Source organism: Prinia subflava, chromosome 1, assembly GCF_021018805.1.
Source record: "Prinia subflava isolate CZ2003 ecotype Zambia chromosome 1, Cam_Psub_1.2, whole genome shotgun sequence".
NCBI classification, from domain to species: Eukaryota; Metazoa; Chordata; class Aves; order Passeriformes; family Cisticolidae; genus Prinia; species Prinia subflava.
In genome coordinates this window covers 108,522,543-108,545,473 of record NC_086247.1, presented here as the reverse complement: position 1 = coordinate 108,545,473, position 22,931 = coordinate 108,522,543, and the positions used below count along the sequence as shown (strand labels likewise).

At 35.9% G+C, this 22,931-nt stretch overlaps 1 protein-coding gene across 1 annotated transcript in view; it reads left to right on the top strand.

The window, feature by feature from the left end:
• The window catches only part of KIF15 (kinesin family member 15), a 34,240-nt gene that overhangs the window by 7,001 nt on the left and 4,308 nt on the right, over positions 1-22,931 (top strand). The window contains exons 8-31 of the mRNA XM_063407107.1: positions 13-222; positions 321-446; positions 1,859-1,981; positions 2,682-2,805; positions 4,465-4,556; positions 5,342-5,551; positions 6,601-6,778; positions 7,186-7,327; positions 9,661-9,802; positions 10,156-10,344; positions 11,242-11,349; positions 12,129-12,234; positions 12,764-12,929; positions 13,800-13,950; positions 14,932-15,017; positions 15,410-15,485; positions 15,752-15,838; positions 16,806-16,910; positions 17,755-17,877; positions 18,536-18,682; positions 19,646-19,750; positions 19,922-20,086; positions 20,551-20,657; positions 22,544-22,616. Coding sequence (XP_063263177.1) covers positions 13-222; positions 321-446; positions 1,859-1,981; positions 2,682-2,805; positions 4,465-4,556; positions 5,342-5,551; positions 6,601-6,778; positions 7,186-7,327; positions 9,661-9,802; positions 10,156-10,344; positions 11,242-11,349; positions 12,129-12,234; positions 12,764-12,929; positions 13,800-13,950; positions 14,932-15,017; positions 15,410-15,485; positions 15,752-15,838; positions 16,806-16,910; positions 17,755-17,877; positions 18,536-18,682; positions 19,646-19,750; positions 19,922-20,086; positions 20,551-20,657; positions 22,544-22,616 — 3,141 coding nt within the window. The remainder of the gene's footprint in view (positions 1-12; positions 223-320; positions 447-1,858; positions 1,982-2,681; positions 2,806-4,464; positions 4,557-5,341; positions 5,552-6,600; positions 6,779-7,185; positions 7,328-9,660; positions 9,803-10,155; positions 10,345-11,241; positions 11,350-12,128; positions 12,235-12,763; positions 12,930-13,799; positions 13,951-14,931; positions 15,018-15,409; positions 15,486-15,751; positions 15,839-16,805; positions 16,911-17,754; positions 17,878-18,535; positions 18,683-19,645; positions 19,751-19,921; positions 20,087-20,550; positions 20,658-22,543; positions 22,617-22,931) is intronic.

Genomic DNA, 22,931 nt, shown 5'->3' with positions numbered 1-22,931 from the left:
TTTCATGCTTAGGTGTTAACTATGGGCTGGAGAAACCGTCGTGTAGCATCGACCTCCATGAACAGAGAATCCTCGAGATCACACGCAGTTTTCACTATCACAGTGGAATCCATGGAGAAGAACAACGAGGTTGTTAACATTCGTTCTTCCCTGCTCAACCTGGTAGACTTGGCAGGATCTGAGAGACAGAAAGACACCCATACAGAAGGACTGAGGTTGAAGGTTAGTTCTGAATTATCTGTGGCCTTTTTCTCCTTTCAGATGCAGTGTCCTGTTCCATCCACCAAGTCCACTGACTCTTGTTCCCTCCTCTTTTTTAGGAAGCAGGTAACATCAATCGATCACTAAGCTGCCTGGGCCTAGTGATCACAGCACTTGTTGATGTGGGCAATGGCAAACAGAGACACATTTGTTACCGGGATTCCAAGCTCACTTTTCTGCTACGGGTAATATATATATCCTTTGGATTTTATCTGCCACCTAGGATGTAGAAAAAAATACTTCATTGGGCTTTTTTACTATAAAAAGCTGAATTCCAGTGCATTAAAGTTGTTTCAATATTGGGCAAGTGGAGAAAAGATTTTAAATTATCTTCTTAACCTAAACAGATTTCTAACTAATCTATTGCTGTTAACTGCAGGCAAATCTATTTATTCTCATAAGCTCCTGCTACAAATATATGTATTTGGAAGTTTTAATTTTAAAAAATGAAACTTTAAATTTCATTTAAAAATGAAATCCTTTTCATTATAAGGATGAAAACATTTTCATCCTTATAATTTGGGAAATAATGTGTATTAAAATGTGATATTTAGAGATGTGTTGAAACATTTGATGTGGTTTCCAGAATTAGCTTATGTGTGCTTAGGGTTGGTCTGGTGTGAAAAGATTAGTTAAATTTAGTCTCCTATCTGAGAGCTTATAGCCTCTTTTCAAAATGAACACAAAACAAACACAGAAGCAGTCAAAGATCTGGATGTCAGCACTCACCAAAATTCTGTGAAGAGTACATGAATGTCTGTAGTATATTTTTGTATTACAATACAGTATTTGTACACATACAGTATTTGTATTACAAATTACACAGTATTATGGTCACAGCAAAATTTCTCAATGTTCCATCCCAGTTCTATGTAGATTGGTGAAACTCTGAGGAATTGTGTTCTTCCAATGCAACTCAAAATACATAAAAACTGGAAGAGAATTACAATTTTGTGAGCTGTTACTTTAAGTGGTTATTTTTTTGAGGTGTCTATACTGCAAAGAAGTGCACAAACATGACCTTCACTACTAGAGAGAGAATGCCATTGAGGCTTGTGGACTATTCTGTAATACCAGACTTTTAGTCTTTAGCTGGAAATTCTGCCTTCTCCTGAGACCAGAGAGCTACTTTTTTACCAGCACAGAAATACCTGAAGATATGCATGTAAAAGGGAGATGATCCTGTTAGATCCTTGATCAAGAATCTGTTGCTTTGTGATTTTGTTTGTTAGATAGAAGGAAGATGGGTTGGAACAATCAACAGATGATGTTGAAAGTGATGTGGAAGTAGTAGTGCTAATTACCAAAATTATTTTTGCAGTTGATTGGAATTTTTTCCTCTCCCTGCTGTTCAGGTGAAGAAACTATCTCAATATAGTCAGAGTTTTGAAGCCCCAAATAAAGTCTTTATTTACAGTGACACCATTTATACCCACATTTGAAATAAAATTTGAGAAACTTACCTTCTATGTGGATCTTATTTAAACGAAATTATTACTGCAATTTGTTCAAAATGATACACAATATCTTTTAGGTGATGGGTTCCTGTTGTCACCAAAAAAATGCAAATAAAACTAACTTCCATGTTTTTAAACAGGATTCTCTTGGTGGTAATGCAAAAACATGTATAATCGCAAATGTTCACCCAGGAGCCAAGTGTTTTGGTGAAACACTGTCCACTCTTAATTTTGCTCAGAGAGCAAAGCTGATTAAAAATAAGGTAAGAGACTTACTGTCTTTATTGTAGCAACAGATACTTGTCATTTAACCCTTGCTCATATCTGCAAGCAAGGTATCTTCACTGAAGTACTCCTGTGCTTCCACTAATTTAACCTAGATTCGCTTATTTGAAGACACTAAATTTGCTTTGGTTTTTTTTTTTTTAAAGACAAATTGTTTTTGAGAAGGGCTTGTTTCCTCTTGATTAGGAATAAAGGACAACAACTGGAGACTAAGTAATAGCTGCTAATAGCATGTATTATTGCTTATTCTCAGAGTACTTCATCAGAAAAGTAAAGTCAATCTATACTTAAAATATAGATTATAAAAAAAATTCTGATTGGATGTTGCTTCTGTTAACTTCTATATTAATCTAGTGCCCAAAACATAACTTCTCATGAGTGGGTTTTTAGAAGCATGTTGGCATTTAGCTGAAACTGTCTCTGATGTATACTGCTTTGTTGGTGAAGAAGGTCCAGACAAAATTCTGCAGAAAACATTACATTTTTAACATCTAATTCCACCTGAAGTGCAATTTGGTGATTTCTCAGTGAATGAAACTTTGCTTTTCCCACTAATTATTCCTTTCCTAAGATGGAAAGAGTTCTCAGTAATTTTACTGGTTTGTATTCTTTGTGTTTTCTCTTATCATGTAAGACTTTAATATATACTTTTTCCTAATTTTCTCCTATTTATAAAAGGCTATAGTAAATGAAGATACACAAGGAAATGTGAGCCAGTTGCAAGCTGAGGTCAAGAAGTTGAAGGAGCAGCTTGCTCAACTTACTTCAGTACCATCTGTGTGCAGTATTTCTGTATCACAAGGTAAGAGTTGGAGATCAGGGAGAATTTGCTACTTCTGTAGCCCAGAAGGTTGGGGGCCTTCTTTAAGTTTCAGAACATTTAATATTTTTGCAGGGAATGACCTACAGGGATTGGATTTTCATTATGGATCTATGGATATGTACTTGTAGCTGCTACCTTGCAGAAATGGTTAATGTGGTTTTATTTTCTTCCTCATAAGTTTGGTTACTGGACTATGGTTTTATTTTATGATACCTTGATATTCTTCTTAAGAGATGTGCTGCCTAATCCTTTAAGTAACCAAAGTTTGCATGTGATTCCTTTACATTTAAGTCAGAGGGAAGGCACATTGCATTCTTTTTAAGCTTGGAACTGGATTTTTTCCCCCTCTTCTCTTTTTTGCCCCTTCCAGAAGAATCTAAGAGGGATGCTTACTTTCACCAGGCATTTGATTTCAATGTAAGATGGAAGTAGAGTTTTTAGGTAATCTTCCATAAGCTTCTCTAGGCCATTTTATCTGCAATACAAATCTCAGCAGAGCCTCCTGGTTTGTGTGTTTGTCACTGAAATGCGCTACTGGATAACGTTTGATTGCAAGGGCCCTAAACTTTGTCTTGTAACTCTTACTGTTTTTGTGAGTCAACTCTTTCCTGACCTTGCCAAGAAATAGAAGATACAGCAGGAGAAGTTATGACAGAAGTTAGAAAGCCTTGTCTAATATAAAGCGTCTGGGGTTGAGTTTTCCTAAGGAAAAAGCACTTGTCTGTTAGTATACATGTTTAACCAGTAAAAACAAGTCAGAGGTAGAGCACTGAATCATGGTTCATAAATATATAAATATTGATAGAGGCTCAATGTTTAGACTTATCAATGATGGAGTTCTGTGGGAAAACAAGTAATGATGCTTAAGCACTGTGGAGGTGTTTTGAGAAAAACCTAACACATCAGAGCTGTGTTTGTTCTGTGCAGTTAGATTATGTTTGTAATACTCAATCACAAAAATGTAAAATCTGCTTTCTAGGTACTTCAAAAACATGATGGCATTGTAAAATATTTTAAATCAGGATAATGTAGCTATCATGCCCCTAGATACTATGGTGATTAGTATTCCATAAATAAGTAGACTTGTCTGTATTAGAATATTCAGAAATGCTATTTTAGATTAATTTCTAAGTGGGTTATTAAACCCTCTTAATCCCTTGTGTGGACACTTTGCTTCCAGATTAAGCCACTAATTGTCCACATAATTCAAGCTTATTTTCCTAAATTTCCTTCTCATAAACCAGTCAGTCCACTTTTAATATGTACAAACTGTACTAATAATGCTAATAATGGCTTAGTGTTATCAAATTAATTTCAGAGGGATTTTGAATTTTATAGATATGCTTAGCTGAACAGACTGATTCTTTTACTTAAATAAAAGTTCATTGCAAGGCTGTTTAATGCTTGAACAACTTTGTTATACAATTATGTAAATTAGCTCTGTTCTTTATCAGCTCTTGCAGGTGACCAGGAATTACTGTCTAAACAGTGTGCTCTGGGTATGGCACATGATCTTTGTGGAAGAATTACACTGTTTAAAGGAATTAATTTGAATTTACTTTACACAATTTTCATGTTATATATAGCTAAGTGGTATTTTAATAAATGTGGCATTTGTTTCTTTGACTTCCCCTACAGATGCTGTTGAAAAAGGGAAGAACAACATAAATTACATGAACAACTTTCTTGAAGCAATGTTGTTCTTGGAGAAATCAGAAGGTGAAAAGAAGGTAAGAAAGCACTGATATTTCTAAGTGTATTCAGTGTACTTTCTGCTGGGAGACCAGTGACCATACTGAAGCTGACTCTCTTAATGATTTTCCTTAAGTTTTGAATAAAAATACTCTGTTCAAAGATAACAAGGTTTGGTAACAAGGGAACTTAGTCAAATGACATGTAAGGTAACATCTGTAGTGCTTAAGGACAATGGTTTAGTGGTGGACTTGGCAGTGGTGGATTAATGATTGGATTTGATGATCCTAAAAGTCTTTTCCATCTAAAATAATTCTGTGCTTCTATTCTGTCTTTCAAATTCTGACAAACCGGATAGCTTTGACAGTATATTTAATTTTAAGGGGTGGGAGGCTTATTGGGGTTTTCTTATTAAAAAAAATTGAACAGAACAAGCTTCTGTTTTACTTAGAAGCAAACATCCCAGACATTTTCATTTTATTGTTCTTTGGTCATGGTGTAGTACTGAAACAGTCAAAATGAATTTTTATTTTTCCTAAAGAAAACTAACTGAAACAGGCACTCTAGTGATGTGCATCTGAGGTGCTTAACAGAGTACTTACTCGATTACATCATATTGGAGTTTCTAAATACAATTTTTGCAGCATCTTGGGTAATTTGGGTTCTTGGTATGAGCTGCTGCCATCTACAAATCTGCTGCAAATGACAGTTTGTGTATTCACAAAATTACTGTTAACTGAGATTTTGCATGATTTGTCTGCCTGTGCACATATATAAGATGTGCACCTTAAAAAATTACTGATCTGTATATGTACTTTCTTAGAATTTATTAGAAAAGGTCGCGCAGCTAGAAGAACTGTGTGCCAAGAAGGAAAAATTTGTTCAGTCCAACAAAATGATAGTTAAATTCCGGGAAGACCACATTGTTCGCTTGGAGAGATTACATAAAGAAGCTGGTGGAATTTTATTGCCAAAAGAGCAAGATGATCTACTCAGTGACTTGAGGGAGGAAGTGCAGATACTCAGAGAACAGGTAAAGTCTTTGCTTTTCTTTTCTAGAACTTTTTTTTTTGGTGAGATAGCTCACATGTTGTAGTCCTGTGGTGGGTGAATACAGGCTTTTTAGGAAAGTCAGGCAGAAAAGCAGAGGATGGGTGGTGGGTTCCCTTACAGAAACATCTCAGAAGCATGGGGTTTCCCTGTGGAAGAGGCAATGGCTGGGTTTAGAGCTTGAGTTTGCATTGGAGGGGAGTTTAGTAAGGGGGTGCTGTCATGGTGAGAGCTTGCCACAGGCCACCTCATCTGGGTTAGTCAGAGGATCAAGTTTCTTTCCAGCAACTCAAGGAACTCTCCAAATCACAAATCGTCATTCATATGGCAGACTTCAAGCTCTATGACATCAGTTGAACTGGAAAGACAGCAGGATGTCAATAATGCAGTGGGTTTTTGAAGGATAATACAAATACCAGATGGATATATAAAGGATGATGTGTTCCTGGAGCTGTTTGAAGAACAGCTTTGGGTTATTCAGGTGTCTGGTAGGTGTGGTATCATTTGTGAGGCAGTTTTAAAGAACAAAGAAATCCAAGAGAGAAAACAAATTCTTGAAAAACATTTCCTCCAAGCACAAGTATGGAGAAGGAGTAAATCTCTTGGCAGAGGGTAGCATAAATCTGTAGCCCATAATTGAGTTTCAAAGGAAAGGGAGGAGGAGAAGAAATGAAGTTTAGGACAGTCCTTTATTGACTACAGAAACATTACTATGGCTTTCAAGGATAGCGTTAAGAAAGCCAAAGATAAAACAGAAAAGGGTATCGAGAGCAGCAAGAAAAGCATCCTGCTGCTTTATTACCAGTAAAAGAAGAAACACATGAGATGTAAACTCGCTGTCCTGAGAGTAGATTCCAAGGCAGTAAGAAAATTAACCAAAGAAAAATTGAGTAGTTTTAACCACTGTGGGGAACACCTCTTTTCCTTTCCTATTACAGTTTAATCCTTATTAAAGGTAGTAGAGTAACAGCTAGATAGCTATAGCATTGTCTGTAATATAAAAACCGTTGAATAAAATATTGATTACCACAGATGGAACAACACCCACGGATTGCAAAGTACGCCATGGAGAACCATAATCTCAGAGAGGAGAATAAAAAACTCCGTTCTTTACAGTCAGTTAAAAAGGCCCAAGAAATTGATGCTCGGACCATTGCAGAGCTAGAAAAAGCTTTTTTGGAAGCTTCAGCCACAGAGAAAAGTACTGGAGGTAAAAATAAGCTAATGTTTTCCAAATAAAAAATGCTTATTGTGTTTCTGCTGTGTGCAGCATAGTGCTGAAAATGTCTGTCTTGATGTATTTTTGCCTTCCTCAAAGTGGTGCCTGAAGACTGATAAAACAATTTTACTTAATTGTATTCATGTTGGCCTTCAAGCAATAGGGAATTTTGATTTGCATCCTGTGAAACTCATCTATAATCTCCTTTTGTGGTCCTTAGTTCTCATGAAGACTGCAGTTATATTCATCATTACTGGTTTTCATGTGGACTGTTGTCAATGCCTATTTTTGTCAATTGCTGTGCAGCAATTCAAAAGCCCACAAACACTTTCATTTTAGTAAAACTTTAGGTATTTGAGCTGCTGTGTGATTTCAGAGGGTCTGTGTTTGTTCTTTAGGTCACCGCTTATATTCCACCACCATGTCAGTGGAAGGCAACTCGCTGGCATCTGTGGAGAGGCTGAAAGCTCGTCTGCTGCAGACCCAGGCTGAACTGGCAACTTCAAAGCAAGAATACGAAGAATTTAAAGAGCTAACCAAGTGAGACAAAACAGTATTGAAATATCTAATCGAATGGCTTTGAGTCATTATTCATATTGATTTTTGAAAGACTCAGATCCTGGTTATACTGACTAGGTTTGTTCCATGCATGTAGGAAAGGGCCGGGTTAAGAATAATGGTGTGCACACTCAGAATATGTTCCTGTTGAACTTGGTTATTCCCAGACTAGGAAACAACCATCATTAAATTTGAAGGTATATCTGCACTGCTGCAGGTTTCTTTGTCTTTTCCAAAGCCAATCTTGATAGTAAGATGCAGAAAAATGCTTCACACCATGCAGGAGATGGACATACCCTTTAATTCTAGTAGTTACCTGCTTAAGAGCACTGGGAGAGTTTGGCTTAGTTTCCATGTAGAGCAAATGTTTTTCAGTAACAGAAATATTACAGGTGGAGGCACTGACAGGAAGTAGGAGCTGATGGGGCAGGGGAAAATGAGAAGGGGGTATTTGGGGGTTTGTTTTTGTGCAACAGTAGTTTTTAATATAATCACAAAGTCTGCAAATTTGAGTCACCATAAATGTAGAATCCAAGAATCCACCCCAGAAAACTCTGAGTGACCTGTTGGTTAATTTCTTATCTCAGTTTCAAAGATTTTTAAGAAGGCAGTAAAATTGTTATCTTGAGACTTGTTATGGGAACAAAGGTTTAATTCAAACAGCAAAGGCATGGTGTCAGTAGTACATTTATATCCATTTGCTTTGGCATCTAAACATGAGGTAAGGGTCTACTTTGCCCTTATTAGTGTAGTAAAGAATTTACTGTCATTGTTCTCCTGGAGGGCAGCACAAGATAATGGCAATGGCCTCACTGATACCTTCAGTGTTCATATGCATGTGAATAATACATGACTTCACTTGATTAACCCCATTTCTGAAAAAATTCAGATCTTGTAACTGCAGATACAAGAAAAATAGCATTTCCAGCAAATGTACTGCAAACCTGGAAGGCAAAAGGGACCTGACTTTTTTTAAAATTCGTTTTAATTGTACCTAACAATGTTGCTTTCTGTTGATTTCAGTGAAGTTAGAGTGTAATTCTAAAAGCATCAGGCACACTTTTGCCTTCCTACTTCTGTTTTTTCAAAGTAGCTTTTAATATCCTTTTTGCTCATTGAGGCAATTGTGCAAATCTGTATTTTTATTGTTAGATTTCTGTGTAGCAAATCCTATGAACTTTACAAATAATAGTAGTATGTTCTACTGAGGTTATGATTTCATCAGTCCATTAATTGTTCTATATCATTATTTACAGTAGTCTCTTTATATTTTAATATAGCAATTACTTTATTTTTCTGCCCTTTAAATATATTCCTATTTTATGTATTCCATGTTTTGTGAGGGTCTTGCTTTCTTGGTAGTATGTATGTATTTTATTATCAATTGCCAACATTTTCTTAGGGGAGCGCAGTCAAACAGAAACGTGTTTTTCAACCTCTGTAGTCACTAAATTTCACTAAATTTAATCTTGTTTCCATTTTCAGACTAACTGAAACTTTACATACAAGTGTAACTACACGCTGTAACTGAATAAAAGAAGAGTAAAATAGCAATTTCACAAAAACAATATATGTTCATTTTTCTGCTGTCCAATTGCAGTCAGAACTGAAGTTCTACTCTTCTCCCTAAGTTTTGCTGCAGATGCCAAAAGTGTGGGGGAAAATGACTGCATTAGACTGCCAAGAGATGAAATAGCATGTTTTCATTTGTCTGCAGACTTTGCCCCTACCATTATGACAGTAATGGCAACTATCACAGGAACAGCGTGTAGCTCTGCAAAATATCTACTGAAAATTATTCCTAAAATTCTGTTCTACTGTTGGATTTCAGTTAAAGTACTCTTAGAGGGCAAAATAATCTTAACATAGCAGCACTTTCAAAAAAAAAAAAACAAGTCTTTAAAGGATTTTCTTTAATCCTGGCAAGCTCCAGTTCAGACTTCTCATATAACTGGATAACATTTTTAAAGCTTAAAACCATATTGGTATGGGTGATATCACTTTCTCATAAAAGGAACTGCAGAGGTCTCAGCTTATTTCTTACCATGGAATGGATTTTTTCCTGACATGTTAGTTATCCATCTGCTTGCTTCATTATGCAGGCACAAATAAGCTGCTTAGCTTTTTAATTTTTTTGTACGTTATTTTTACTTTTTAATACAGCAGTGGTGGCTTTCTTCTCAAAATAATGAATTTCAGTGTTTGGGTAAAAGTTCAGCTGCAGTTTGCTCATTGGCAATGCTGCAGTGTATCCTTACTGACAGGAAGGCATACTGTGGAGTAATTTTGACATTAGCAAAATACTTCCTAAACAGGAAAAAACAGATGGAACTGGAATCAGAGCTTCAATCCCTTCAGAAAGCAAACCAGCACCTTGAAAACATTCTGGAGGCAACCAAAGCACACAAGCGCCGAGAAGTCTCTCAGCTACATAAGCTACACAGAGAAAGTCTTAAGGTATGTGAATAAGTTTATTTAAGGCCACACATACTCCTGAATTGTACAAGAGTACAGACTGTCATTTGTGTCATTTGACAGTACAGACTGTCATCACTTAGCCTAACTAGTTTTCTAGAATGTTCTCAACATGTGATAAACCAAATAGGCTACTTTTTGTTCTGGAGTATTAACTGAATGGCTGCTACTGTCATCAGATGACAAATCTGAAGAAGTAATAGTAGTTCAGAACTAGCCACTTTAGGCATTTTATTTCATTATTCTGCTTATAGAATTAAGCAATACAACACCAGACAAAGTTTTAATTTCATTTTACAGTTAAAATAAAGACTGCTTTGTAATCTTTGTAACAGAACATAACCACTCCAACTAAAGCTTACCAGCTAAGGTCTCGCCTTGTGCCACGAATAAGCCCAGATTATAATTTTGAAGATTTTATGCATTCTGAAGAGATGATGGATGACATTCTGAAAGAGCCAGTTCCTCCAGAGATGAGTGAACAAGCATGTGAAGCCATTGCTGAGGAGCTCAAAGTGGCACAGGTGAATGTTCTGCATAAAAAGTAAAGTGTATGTGCAACTTTATTATAAAGCAAGCTTTGCCATGAAGTGCTTCCCCTGCACCAAGTGCATTTGAATTTGCATGGGAAACTGAAGCCCCTCATTAATACTTAATGAGTATTCATTACAATGAATAAAATGAACTTAAACAGTTCTCTAAGCATTGTACTTGAAAGAGGATTTCCAAAAAAATACTGAAAGTGATTTGAGGGTTGATTATCTTAAGTAGTTTATTGCAGGATGTTTGCACTTTTTAAACCTGGTAGTTTGTCTCTGAGGAGTCCTCTTCATAAGTTGACAGCTACATTTGGAACAATACACAAGCTTAATATATAACACTGCATTCTTTGAAGAAACCTGCCAAATAATGCTTGTCCCCCATTATACATGATCTTGTATCTTTTCTAGTGGGCTGGGAAGGTCTTTTGTCACATGTCTTTCGGCACTAAAAATTTATTTGAACTACTCTCTAAAAGCAGGAACTAACTTCAGTGCATGTAAAACCTTGGCACAACAGCCAAAACCCCTTTTTGATGCTTATTGTAGTGCAGAGATCCTGTAAGGAGTTTCGTAACTAGTGTATGTTTTGAATAGCTTCTTTTTAAAGCCGTATTTTTCCAAGAGACACGTCTGAAAACAAAGTGTTTCTTGGATTCAGTCCTTGTATTTACTGGATTTGCTTGTGTTTTGTCAGTTGAGTTAGAAATAGGAGAAATCAGCTACTTAAGATACTGGTTTATTTTTGAGTGTTCTGTTTTCTGTTGGTTCAGGTCATAAAAATAGAACCTTGTTGACTTTTTAATATGCGCAGACTGCCATACGGCATGTGAAAAAAGTGCAAGATTGGTGCTCTAATTTTGAGTGTCTGTTGTGTCACAGGAGCAACTGAGCATAATGCAGACAAAGCTGGATGAAGAGGAAAGCAAGAATATAAAACTGCAGCAGCATATTAATAAACTGGAGCATCACTCTGCACAAATACAGGAGGTGAGAGATCAATGTAATATAGGGCTCATGTAACTGTCATACAGTCACACTGCTGTGTTGTCTGGTGAGGTCTTGCAATTTTACAAATTTACATAGCATCATAACTCAGGGCTGTGCAGGAAGACAAGGATTTAAAATCATGAAATAGTTTGGTTTGGCTTAAAAGGTCATCTAATCAAACCCCCCTGGAGCTGGAGTGAGCAGAGAAGGTTCATTTAACATCACACTGCCGTTTTGAATTTGGTTTTGTTGTTTGAAATCTTGTGAAGCTGAGCCTGCTTGAGCTTAAATATAGGCAAATAAACACTGTTGTGGTTGGGTTTGGCCAACTTCATGATTTCTGGAAAACAATTATAGTAACAAGGAAATTTTAAACTTTGGATTCCAAAAATACTTGCCTCAATAGGAAGTACCTATTAAACATTTGCAAGCCTTGCTTAATTGCTAGGATTGATTTGTCATAGAAAAGGAAATAAGGCCTGTATTCTTTCCAGACCAGTCACACTTCTGATATCTATAATATCATCTCCTAAGCTGTGGGTTCCTTTAAAGGAACTTTTTACATAAGGTAATGTCTTCAGATATATAAATTATTTTTTACCTTGGACTTCGAGGGATTTCAGAATCACCAAATAGTCTTTTAAAGAATTTAAAGTAAAATGTATTTATGATCAGTTGATGAAATGCTTTAATGCATCATTACATTATTGTTATAGTGTATGACTTAGCCACTCCTACACTTCCTTCTATTTAAAAAAAAAATTACTTTTCTTTTAAAGCTTCTTTCATCTGAAAGGAATGACTGGAGTAAAGAGCGCCAGGAGCTCCTTGAACAGATAAAATCACTTGAAAAGCATCTTCAAGAAAGTCAAAACAAGGCTGATAGTAAGTCTTTGTAATACTAAAATTTCGTTATAAGTTTTGAGGTGTCTTACTGTTTTAAATCAACAATAGCATGTGCTGAGAAACTGTTTGGGTTGTTAGACATACTGCTTTGATTTTCTTTTATTTTTTAAATAAAGAAAGCAATCCTTAATACTTGCAGATAATCTTTGCCTAGTCTTGCACAGTATACAGTATTCAAAATGCTTCTGTCTTTACTCTGAATATGGAGGTACAAGATAGAGTATTTAAAATTACAATATTCAATAAAAATAAAGGATAAAACCTGTTGTCTACGGAAATTACAGTAATAGTCTGAAATGGTTTTGATTCACCTTTACTCTTGAAGTTGGTGTTTCATTGACCTTTTCCATGCATAGAGCCTTTTTTGTGCATTGACTTTTGAGACTGATTCCACAGAAAACAGGCAGAGGTTTGTGAGACTTGGCCAGCAGATTCTGTAGCATTGTGTGTCCTATATCTAGCTCAGTTTTCCAAATAACATGTAAATTATTTTGGGTTTTTTTGACAGTATTAAAAAGTGAAGTCCGTGACTTGCACATTGTCCTGCAGTCTGCAGACAAGGAGCTGTCTGCTGTAAAATTGGAATATAACACCTTTAGGGAAAAGCAAGAGAAAGAAATAAGTCAGCTTTCTGGTAGACATATGGATGTACAGTTCCAGCTGGACAGCGTCAGGTATGTTGGCAGTTTGGTACAAGGCTTTGTCATCCCTTCTGGGTGCATCCAGTGATTTAGTCATCCTCTCCTGTACGTGAACTTACACTTTATTTGTTTTCTCTAGAGTTGTTTTGTGTGTGTCCTTTGCTTGTTTGTCTGGGGAAGTGTGTTTGTTTATTTGGGTTGCTTGATTGGGTTTTTTTGCACAGTTCTTTCATGCCTATTTCAGGCAGTATGGTGGAATTATTAAAAAGAAAACAAAATGTGCCTGCTTCAATTTAGCTTTCCTATATAATTTTTTCATTAAGTAGGATATATCTATGCACTTGCTGCTCTCCAAAAGGGAAGTGAACAGTTTGTAAGTCTGTCACATGAAGCAGGTGACATAATGACACTGCTCTAAAAATACAAGCAGAAAGAAATCATAAAAAATAACTGAAGTTTGAGTGTCAAAGCCAGAATAACTCCTTGCCTTGTCTGCAGTAATTGCCATTATTATCAGATGATAATTAGTATGGGATTTAATTACTAATGTGATGTGGTTATGTTGGTGTTTTGTTGTTATTTTGTTTAGTTTGTTTTGTTGTGCTTTGGTTTATGTTTTGAGATTGATTTTTGTTCCTGGAAAACTTACTACATTATGCATTATAGCAGGTTATGTCTTAGCTGAAGTAATTTTTTGAGTGATACATTGTAAGACTAGGGACCTGGAATTTAACTGAAATTAAATGCTGTGGTTATAGGTGCATTCTGTGCTAGCAGAAATACTGTTTGGAGAGTATTCTTTCTCTCTGTATCATTTGAATATTTTAAAATACAGTTGATTGGAGTATTTTTATAAGGACACAAACGCTTACTGGATTATTTGGTCTGGGTCTTTTTATGAAGGCTAGAACATGAAAAGATTCTTGAAGAAAAGGCAAGCCTGCAGGATGACTACGACAATTTGCAGGAGGTAGCCAAGTTTGAGACGGACCAGCTGAAGCAACAACTTGAGGACAGGAAGCAAGAAGCAGAAGCAATGAAAACTGAACTTTGTGTAAGACAGTCAGAGATTTTAAAGGACTTGATTATACAGAACCCAGATTGCTTAATTCCAATTATTGTACCACTGATAACATTCCACAGTAGTAATAGGTTTCTTGGTGATTTCATTTGCAAGATGTACCCAAATTCTTTTTCCAAACTTAGTGCAAGATTTTTGGAACCGCAGGCTATCGGAAATATCCAGTAACATCGTGAATAGTAAGTTTTTAGGCTGAAGAAATTGCTCTGGAAATGTTGAGGGAGATGGGTTAATTAGTAAAGGAAGAAGAAGCTTCTTTGGAAAAGAATCCTGACATTGAAATGCTTTTATCTCTGGGCTAGCCAAGACTAGCCTAATAATTCTATCTTTATAAAGCAGTTTCTTAAAAATTTTCATAGTGGATGTGATCTTGTTAAAATGATCTATGGCTTGTGGTGGATCACTGTCCTGCAATTTAGTTGATGCACTCCTTGAAAGCCTGTCAGACTGCAGTGACTGCAAAACAGCAGCAAGGTTGCTCAAGGGCTTTTGCAAATAATTTTGCTTGCATTTCTGCAGGGTATACAGTGACTGCTTGGCAAGTTTGATATAAAATTTCCTTATTAGTGTTTAAGAGGATACTGAGAGATTGAATATTGTTGGTTTAAATTCCGTATATTTCAGTATTTTGAACAGATACAGAATTTTAAAATGCTCCCAAAATAATCTATATTTGAAAACTCTAATTTTTCCCTTCACAGCCTTGGATACTGAGGAACATCATAGGTACATGGAATTATTATTAATGGCAGGTGAAAAGATGCAATCACATAACATAAAACAAGGTTTACTTTTGAACTTCTTCAGGACAAAGTAAAGATCTTCCAGTTTCCAGTTTAGGTTTTGTGGCGTGTTTGGCTTTTTTTTAGTCATCTTAAGGATTTGTTTAGACTGATTGCTCTAGAGACCTTATATTGTAGCTTCTAATAGCAAACATATCTTTTGATATTCTAGAACCTTTTGCAGCTTCTGAAAACAGAAAAAGAACATAATGAAAAACTAACATTACAATTACAAGAAGACAAAGAAAACAATTCAAAGTAAGTTTTAATTAGCAGTGGGTTTTATTTTCATCTGACCTCATTGGTACTATATGTCGTATTCAGATGGGGATCCCAATTGCAGAGGTGTTTTTCTCCAGATGGGTTTTTTATTCAAATCAGAACAGCAATTCATTTTAATCTAAAGTAATTTCATATAGTTTAAAACTATAGTATAGTTTTTCATGGGAAAGATAAAATTCTGCCACTGATAGCAGTGTAAGGCTAGTAACTCAAATATTAGTCTTCCGTATAGCACTGTGAATGTGATAACTGAGGAACTCTTAAAAAAATTAAGTGCAAATAGAATAAACTCATATCACTTTGTTCTTGTTAAAGTTCTCTTATATTTCTACTGAGAAATATAATCAAAACATGTTTTTATTCACCAGGGAACTCTTGAAAGTACTTGAAAAAGCACAGGTGGAGAAACCATTTTCAGAAATGGTGACACGGTGTGAGCAGCAGGTACAACATCAGATTTGAATATGTGAATTGTGTGTCCATAGCTTTCCTTGGGCATTAATAACAATTTTATTGGTGTACTGACTGTTAGGTTGATTACCAACAAAATAAATGTAGAGTGCTCAGACTACATATTGGTTTGTTAAGCTACTGGTTAATTTTTTAGATAACGTTAACAACTTCCTTTTTTTTTTTTTTCATGACTTGGTGCTTTATAAAATACACCAAAGGTAGAGAAGACACTCCTTCACAAATATTATTTCCTCTAGGAAGCAAAACTGAGGACAATGGAACAGGAGCTGGCTGCTGCTGAAGAGACTATTGCTTCTTTGAAGAAGACAAACGATACAGATAAGGTTTGGGCTTATTTCTGTTACTGATACGGTGTCTTGTGGGTAACTATGTTCTATAGTAGAGATGAAAGAATGGAGCCTTCCTGTACTGCTTAGTAATTTTGTGCTTTTAGGCAATCCTGGCTATATAGCCAGGTAAAATAAATCCTACCTTTTCCTAGTATGGAGTTTGCAGGGAGGTAGGAAACTGGTATGCATTCAGAGAAAAGGCAAGTTGACTGAAGGTTAAACAAAAAAACGAAAGTAAAATTATCTACTGGACAAAACATTCAATGCCTAAACAATGCATAATTCTCCAGGTGATTAATAGAGCCTTCCAGTCAGGGCTCTGTTGTAATGGGCAGATGGAAAAGGTAAGAAAGGTGTTGTAAGAATGTGACTGTGTGTCACATTGTATTTATTAATAAAATCAAAGCCCTTCTTTATGTAAAGACTGTTGCAGTATGGAAGCTTAAATAGCCTGAGTTCCCCTAGTGCAAGTGTTTGTGTTGTCTGTAAGACAGGCGTAAGAAATCACACGGTGCATTTACCACCTGGAATGATGCAATGGTAAATATTGCTTTTTCCATCATAAACCCAAAAATCTGACATGCAGAAGGTCAGAATCGCCTGGTATTATCAGTGCAGTAGTGTTTCTTCAATGTGCCTTTTTCCATTACAAACAAATGTACCCTTAAATTATAGTAGTTCTGTTCCCCTATTAGTAACCTATTAGAGCCTAAGACTAAATCAGCAGGCCAGTCTTCTCTTCTAATGAACACTACAGGTTCTTTGTTTATCTGCTTAGAACAAAAGCCAGTGATTTAGCAACAAATTTTCTGTTTATTCTTTACATATGTCATTTGAGGACTCATCTTCACCTGACTGATTGAAGTTTGAGATTCATAAATTACATACCAAAAGAAGTCCAGTGATACATGATATGGATTTTATATGGATTTTATCAGGATTAATTTTTTTTATGTTGCAGGAAGTTGTAACTGACTTGATGAGACAGATCCAGGAGCTGAGGTCTTCAATTAATCATAAAACTGAGTCCATAGATGGGCTGACAAGAGAGCTCGAGGATATAAATGTATGTTCTGTCATTTTGAAGGACATGGTATCGCTCTTTAGAAATGGGAGGCTATGACATGTCTTATCACGGGTCTCAAACAGTGTAACTTGCTGTAGTGTTTTAGAAGGAAACTTCTTTGTTTTGACATGTTGAAATCTTCTGAACATTTTATGCCTAAGGCTGTCTCAAAACCTGAACCCTCTCCACATGGTGGGTAAAAAGCTGTCTCTAAAGGGACCTATTCACATCCTGTAAACTCCACTCAGCTGACAGTCACATTTAGATTTTCTCAGAAGTTGGCAATTTAAGACCTCAACAACTGAAGCTGAATTGTAAATTCATTTTTGATGGAGTGAATTTTTGTTGCTGGTATTACTATGTTCTGCATCTGGAAGCAAGTAGAAAGAACTAAAACTGTGTATTTGCATAACTATGAATAAATATGATGCTTCTGCTTTATTAATATAGGTCTGGTTTGCAAACTATAGAGCAACCAACAGAATGATTCACATAATATATTATTTGTCAACTATGAATTCAAAAAGATTCATAGAAAAATGTTGATGTTGATTTCTAAATATGGCTATCTCTTCAATAATGGTTTTAGTGGGTAATATGTATTGTGGTGTCTAATTCACTTTAATAATCTTTTCCTATCATTCTGACAACTCATCTCTACAAACAGTTTCTATAATTTAGCAAGTAAAATATATCATTCTGGTTTTAGTCATTGACACTAATTTCTAAATGTAGTTGTCATCACAAGATTTGTGATGTACATTTATTTGTCTTCTGTTTGCCAACTTTACCTGATAACATGTTTTTCTAAAATATTTTAAATTTAATTGAATGCTTTTTGTAGTACAAGTATAATATTGTTCTGGCTGCAAAAGAAGAAAGCAAGGGAATCATAGAAGATCAAGAAAAGAAGATTGAAGAACTGAAGGAAGCTTTGGAAGGAAGAGAAATAGCTGATAACATTGAGGTAAAAAACCTTAATGTTGGTGTATTATGATTATTTGTTCAACCACACCAATTGGATGTGGTTTTGCTTAAAATGTTCATGTAAAACCTAACCTCATTTTAGTTCAAACTATAGCTAATTAAGCTGTTCTTAAAAGAATTTTTCATGAGAAACCTGACAAATTCTGTTAAATTATCACGTTACTTGACATAAATATTTTATAAGCTACTTCATAAAAGCCTATGCTAAGAGCCTGGTTTAATTTTGTTAAGGCCACTAAGGAATCATCAGCTGAATTTAATGGCAGCTTTAGATGATGCAGCTGAGAAATTAAAACAGGTAGAAGAATATGTTATGTTCTACAGTGTCTCTTCCCCCACTGCACTACATTCAGCAATATGTTTTCTTTACTCATAATTTTAACTAAAAGCTCCACCTGCTGGAAACAGATCTAGGACACACATTTGATTCACATAGTGTTTTGCTTTATAATATTGTATCATTCTTTAACTCCGTCTTTATTATTGCTTGCTACGATTCATGATAAAAAAGTAGAAGGAAAAGAGAGATGCTTGTAGTTGTGTCAATCTTGGCACCAATGACAAAACATCTTGAAACAACTGACTTTGAGCAATAACTTTAACATTTCTTTTTTTGCTCATCCAACAACTTAAAATAGAGGGACCTTCTGTGTGAAGAGTTGCGTCATACTGCTGATCAGCTGATAAGTCTGACAGAGGCCTCCAAGAAACACGATGCACTGCTCCAGTGTGCACAGGAAGATGTAGCAAAGAAAGAAGCTGTAATCCAGGAGCTCAGGGAACAGGTAAAACAGAAATCTTCACAGTTAGCTCATAGAGAGGGAGCTGTGGTCAACTGCAGCTTCTGAAAAGGGTTTCACATGTCATTTTAGAGCATCTGGTACATATTCTTGGTGAAGACAAATGCTCTTTCTTGAAAAAGGAAAGTAGTAGTAGTAGTAGTAGTAGTAGTAGTAGTAGTTCAAAAACTTCTGAACAAAGATTGGGTAACTTTTAATGTTTTGGAAATGTTGTCTGGAGATCACAAAAATGTTTACTGTAATAGCAGAGTAACATTATCTGTACCTATAAGAGCAGAGCAGCCTCAGGTTAGCAGCAGGGGATTACTTTTTCCTCTGCTTAACACCCACGAATGGTATCATTATGCAACAGAGATAACAGTTGAGCTCTATAAATTATGCTGTGGTTTGGAGCTGCTGCAGACTAAATAGCTATGTTACATCTTTGTTCAAATTTTAGCTCTAGTTGTCACAACTATCATAGTGCTAAGTAATATATTTGTGTTGGAAAAGACTCTATTAAGTTCTTTTTTGAAAGAGGAGTTCTTTTGTCAAGTTAGTATATTCTCTTGGGGAAGATAATCAAATCTATACCACTAAAATCTTTGTATCAAATCATGCTTTGACCAGTAGTGTTTGTCAACTGAGTTCATAATTTTTTTTGTGTTAGCATGCCCTTTGAAAGGCAGATTGTGTTAGCAAGGCAAGAAAATCAAATACTAACAAGAGCAAAATTCAGATGAACTACAAAGTAGTTAGCTGCATAGATGCTTTCAAAAATGCTTGTTGCATACAACTATTGAAAGTTTCAGTGATTAAATATAGAAGAGATATGAAAGTGAAATCTTTGTAAATCTAAAATAACTTGTGGTGTACTTAAGCTTGCTCAAAATAGAGATCTGAGTGCTGTTTTGTTTCCTATTTTGTGTGTATTATGAGCTACTTCAATTCTTACTGTGTTTCTAATAGTTAGACAAAATGACAGAGGAACTGGAGAACAGGAAGAATGAATATGAACTGAAAATGAAGCAAATAGATTGCTTTGTGGACTCATCTTCAGTAACATTTCCTCAGGTATGGCATTTGAGAGAAACATTTTCACATAGTCTGTAATTATTGATGATTTGTCTGCCAGGAACTTATTAATTTAGGTCTCCAATGAAGCATTAAAACATGTAACCAATACATAGGGAAAACTGTCCTTTACTAATAGTTTCTGTGGTTTGGTTTTTTTTGACTTGCCAGTGTCCAAAAACTCCTCCTAATTTTGATGTGAATTTGGCCAAGCTTTTGGAAACTCATGAGCAAGAAATAGCTGATCGAAGGGCCTCAGCAATAAATCTGGAGCACCTTGTGCATGAACTGAATGAAGAACGAAGAGCAAAAAATGATGAAATTCTAAGGCTGAAGGTACTATGAGTTAATCTCTGCTGGCAATTTGTAACGGCAAAATGAGACAGACTGCAGAGTTCAGTTTTTAATGAGCTCTGCTTAATAGTATGTCCATTAAGGAAGGAAAGCAGTTGTTGGGTTTTGCTTTACCTAGGCTGGGAGCAAGTGGTGGCAACTTGCTTATGAGGTCTATAAATTTCATTTTCCCAAGGACTGGGCTGTTTTCTGTTCATGAATGTCAAATGGTAACATCATTTTTGCTGCTGAAACAGCTGTCAATATTTGCTGCTGAAAGTATTCTCAATAAAGTTTCTAGTGGAACTACAGATGGAAGGGTAATGTAGATATTTCCCAGAGAACTATGCTTGTTTTCTGATAAATAATTTGTCTTCTATTTTACTCAAAACCATGTTCCACTGGAAATGAAAACAGGAATTGCAATTTGGTCTTCAGATAAAATGTTTCGAATTTCACTTGCTTAGGAACAATTAAATGAGTTGGAGAACTTGCGTCTGGAAATGCAGATATTGGTGGAGAACAACAGGAGTTTACAGAGCCTTGTAGAAGCTCAGAGACCAAGCAAGAACAGGTACAGTAAAATAAAACACAAAAAAGCTCTCTTAACTTGAAATAATTAAGATAAAGTTTACAGGTTTTATTTGAAATGCAGTTTTACATTGTTGGCTATTTAGAGATTGAGTCAAACTTTTCTATGAAGATTATTTACTGGCTTGTAAACTTTGTGGCCCTTAAATCACAAGTTCTTAAATACAACAAAGTTTTATAAAGGGAATGGAAACAAAATGTAAAATCATTATATGCACAGTAATTCCTGGGTATTATATATTGCCATGTCACTTGTGGAGTTACAGATCCAGTAGATAAGGAATGTCCAAATGAATGCAATGCAAGTTTCAATATAGACATAAATGAAATTTGAAAGCCTCCAATATATAATTAACCTTTGGTCTATTCAAACCACAACTCCTGTCAACTAAAAGGAGCAGGGAATTCTTAGTGCATATTCAAACTATATCCCGAAGTCTCAAGTCAGGAATCCAACAAGTGAGGAACACAAAAATAATGCTTTTTTTGTGGAAAAATTTGGTCCAGAAAACCTACATAAACTGTGAAAAACAAAGCCACAGAATCCAGTGTTCCCTAGCAATTAACCATTGTTGTTTGCCTGTGATTTCCATTTCAATTCACAATGCAATTTTAAATGTCTCTTGCAAACTAAGCAGAAAGCCTTAGAAACAGCATCATTGTTCAGTAACCTACCTGATCTGTTCACAAGATTTTAAGTTATTGAAAGCAGTGGTTTTATTGTAATTTGATGCAATTATAAAACACTTAAACAATTAAGTCTTTCCCATATAGCACACTACAAGGATGAAGTTGGTTTGTGAGTTATTTTAATTGTATGTGTTTTCTCATTTCCATCCAGTGTCATGTCGATTAAAAACTAACAAAATAAAAATAGTGAATAGTGAAATAAAACTTGGTGAAGTCTTTTGAATACAAGAAACTTTTACCTTAAATTGGCAATTCCACTGAGCAGTGATCTTGTAGAAGGTCTTTCTGCAGTCTCCATACACACCGAACTAATAAAATATGTACCTCTGTCCTAAAGCTGCTCTTGTGGTTTAACCCCAGCCAGCAGCCAAGCCCCACACAGACACTCACTCACTCCCCCACCAGTGGGGGAGAATCAGGAGAGCAAAACGCAGAAAACTTGATGGGGGGTTGAGAGAAAGGCAGTTTAATAGGGAAAGCAAAAGTCACGCACACACAGGCAAAGCAAAACAAGTGATAAATTCACTGCTTCCCATGGACAGGCAGCTGTTCAGCCATCTCTGGGAGAGCGGGGCTCCATCACACACAGTGGTGACTTGGGAAGACAAACACCATCGCTCCAAACATCCCCTCTTCCTCCTTCCCCCCCACTTTATTACACACTGAGCATGATGCTGTATGGTCTGGAATATCCCTTTGGTCACCTGCCCTGGCTGTGTCTCTTCCCAAACTTCCACACACCCCCAACTTCCTGGCCAGTGTGGCAGTATGGGAAGCAGAAAAAGCCTTGGCTCTGTGTAAGCCCTGCTCAGCAACAACAAAAATATCTCTACATTATCAACCCTGAGTTCAGCACAAACCCAAAACGCAGCCTTGTACTGGCTGCTGTGAAGATGATTAATTCTACTCCAGGCAAAACCAGCACAGCTGTCTAACAAACAGTTACATATTTCACATTTGTAATTGTTTCCATCAAAACATTAATTTCTCTATACTCTGATGAAAGAAAGTGTGTTTAGAAGTTTAAAGCTTTCCACAGTTGTTTTATGACATTCAGTATTTTGAGTATGAACACGTGTGAAAACAACTGCACACATTTACTGGTTTAATCTGGGTAACATGTTTTTACAACTGGTTTCCTCTGTGAGAAACTTTTTTTCTCATTCTTGAATTTCCTAGTGATCAGAAACATCCAGATGTTCAGTACCTTAAAGAGAAAGAGGAAGAGATTGCTGAAGAGCGACTTGCCAAGGTATATTATTATTCTCATGCCAGTTGTTGTTGACCTGCTGTGAACTATTAATTAGATTTTTTGGTTGTTGGTGGTGGTTTAGTTTGATTTTTTTTGTTTTCATGGCAGCAAAACAAACATCAATTTCCAGTGAATTCTAACAGGCACAGCATGACACTTAGTTCTTAGGATTTCTATCTTGGCCTGATACAAGTGAACTTGGGTGTCAGATTGCACAATTAGCAAAAACAGATTCAGATTGCCAAATCTGACTCATGCCCAGAGTTGGAAGGTGAAGATTGTGTCTCTTGCTAATGTCAGGGCTCCGTCAAAGGG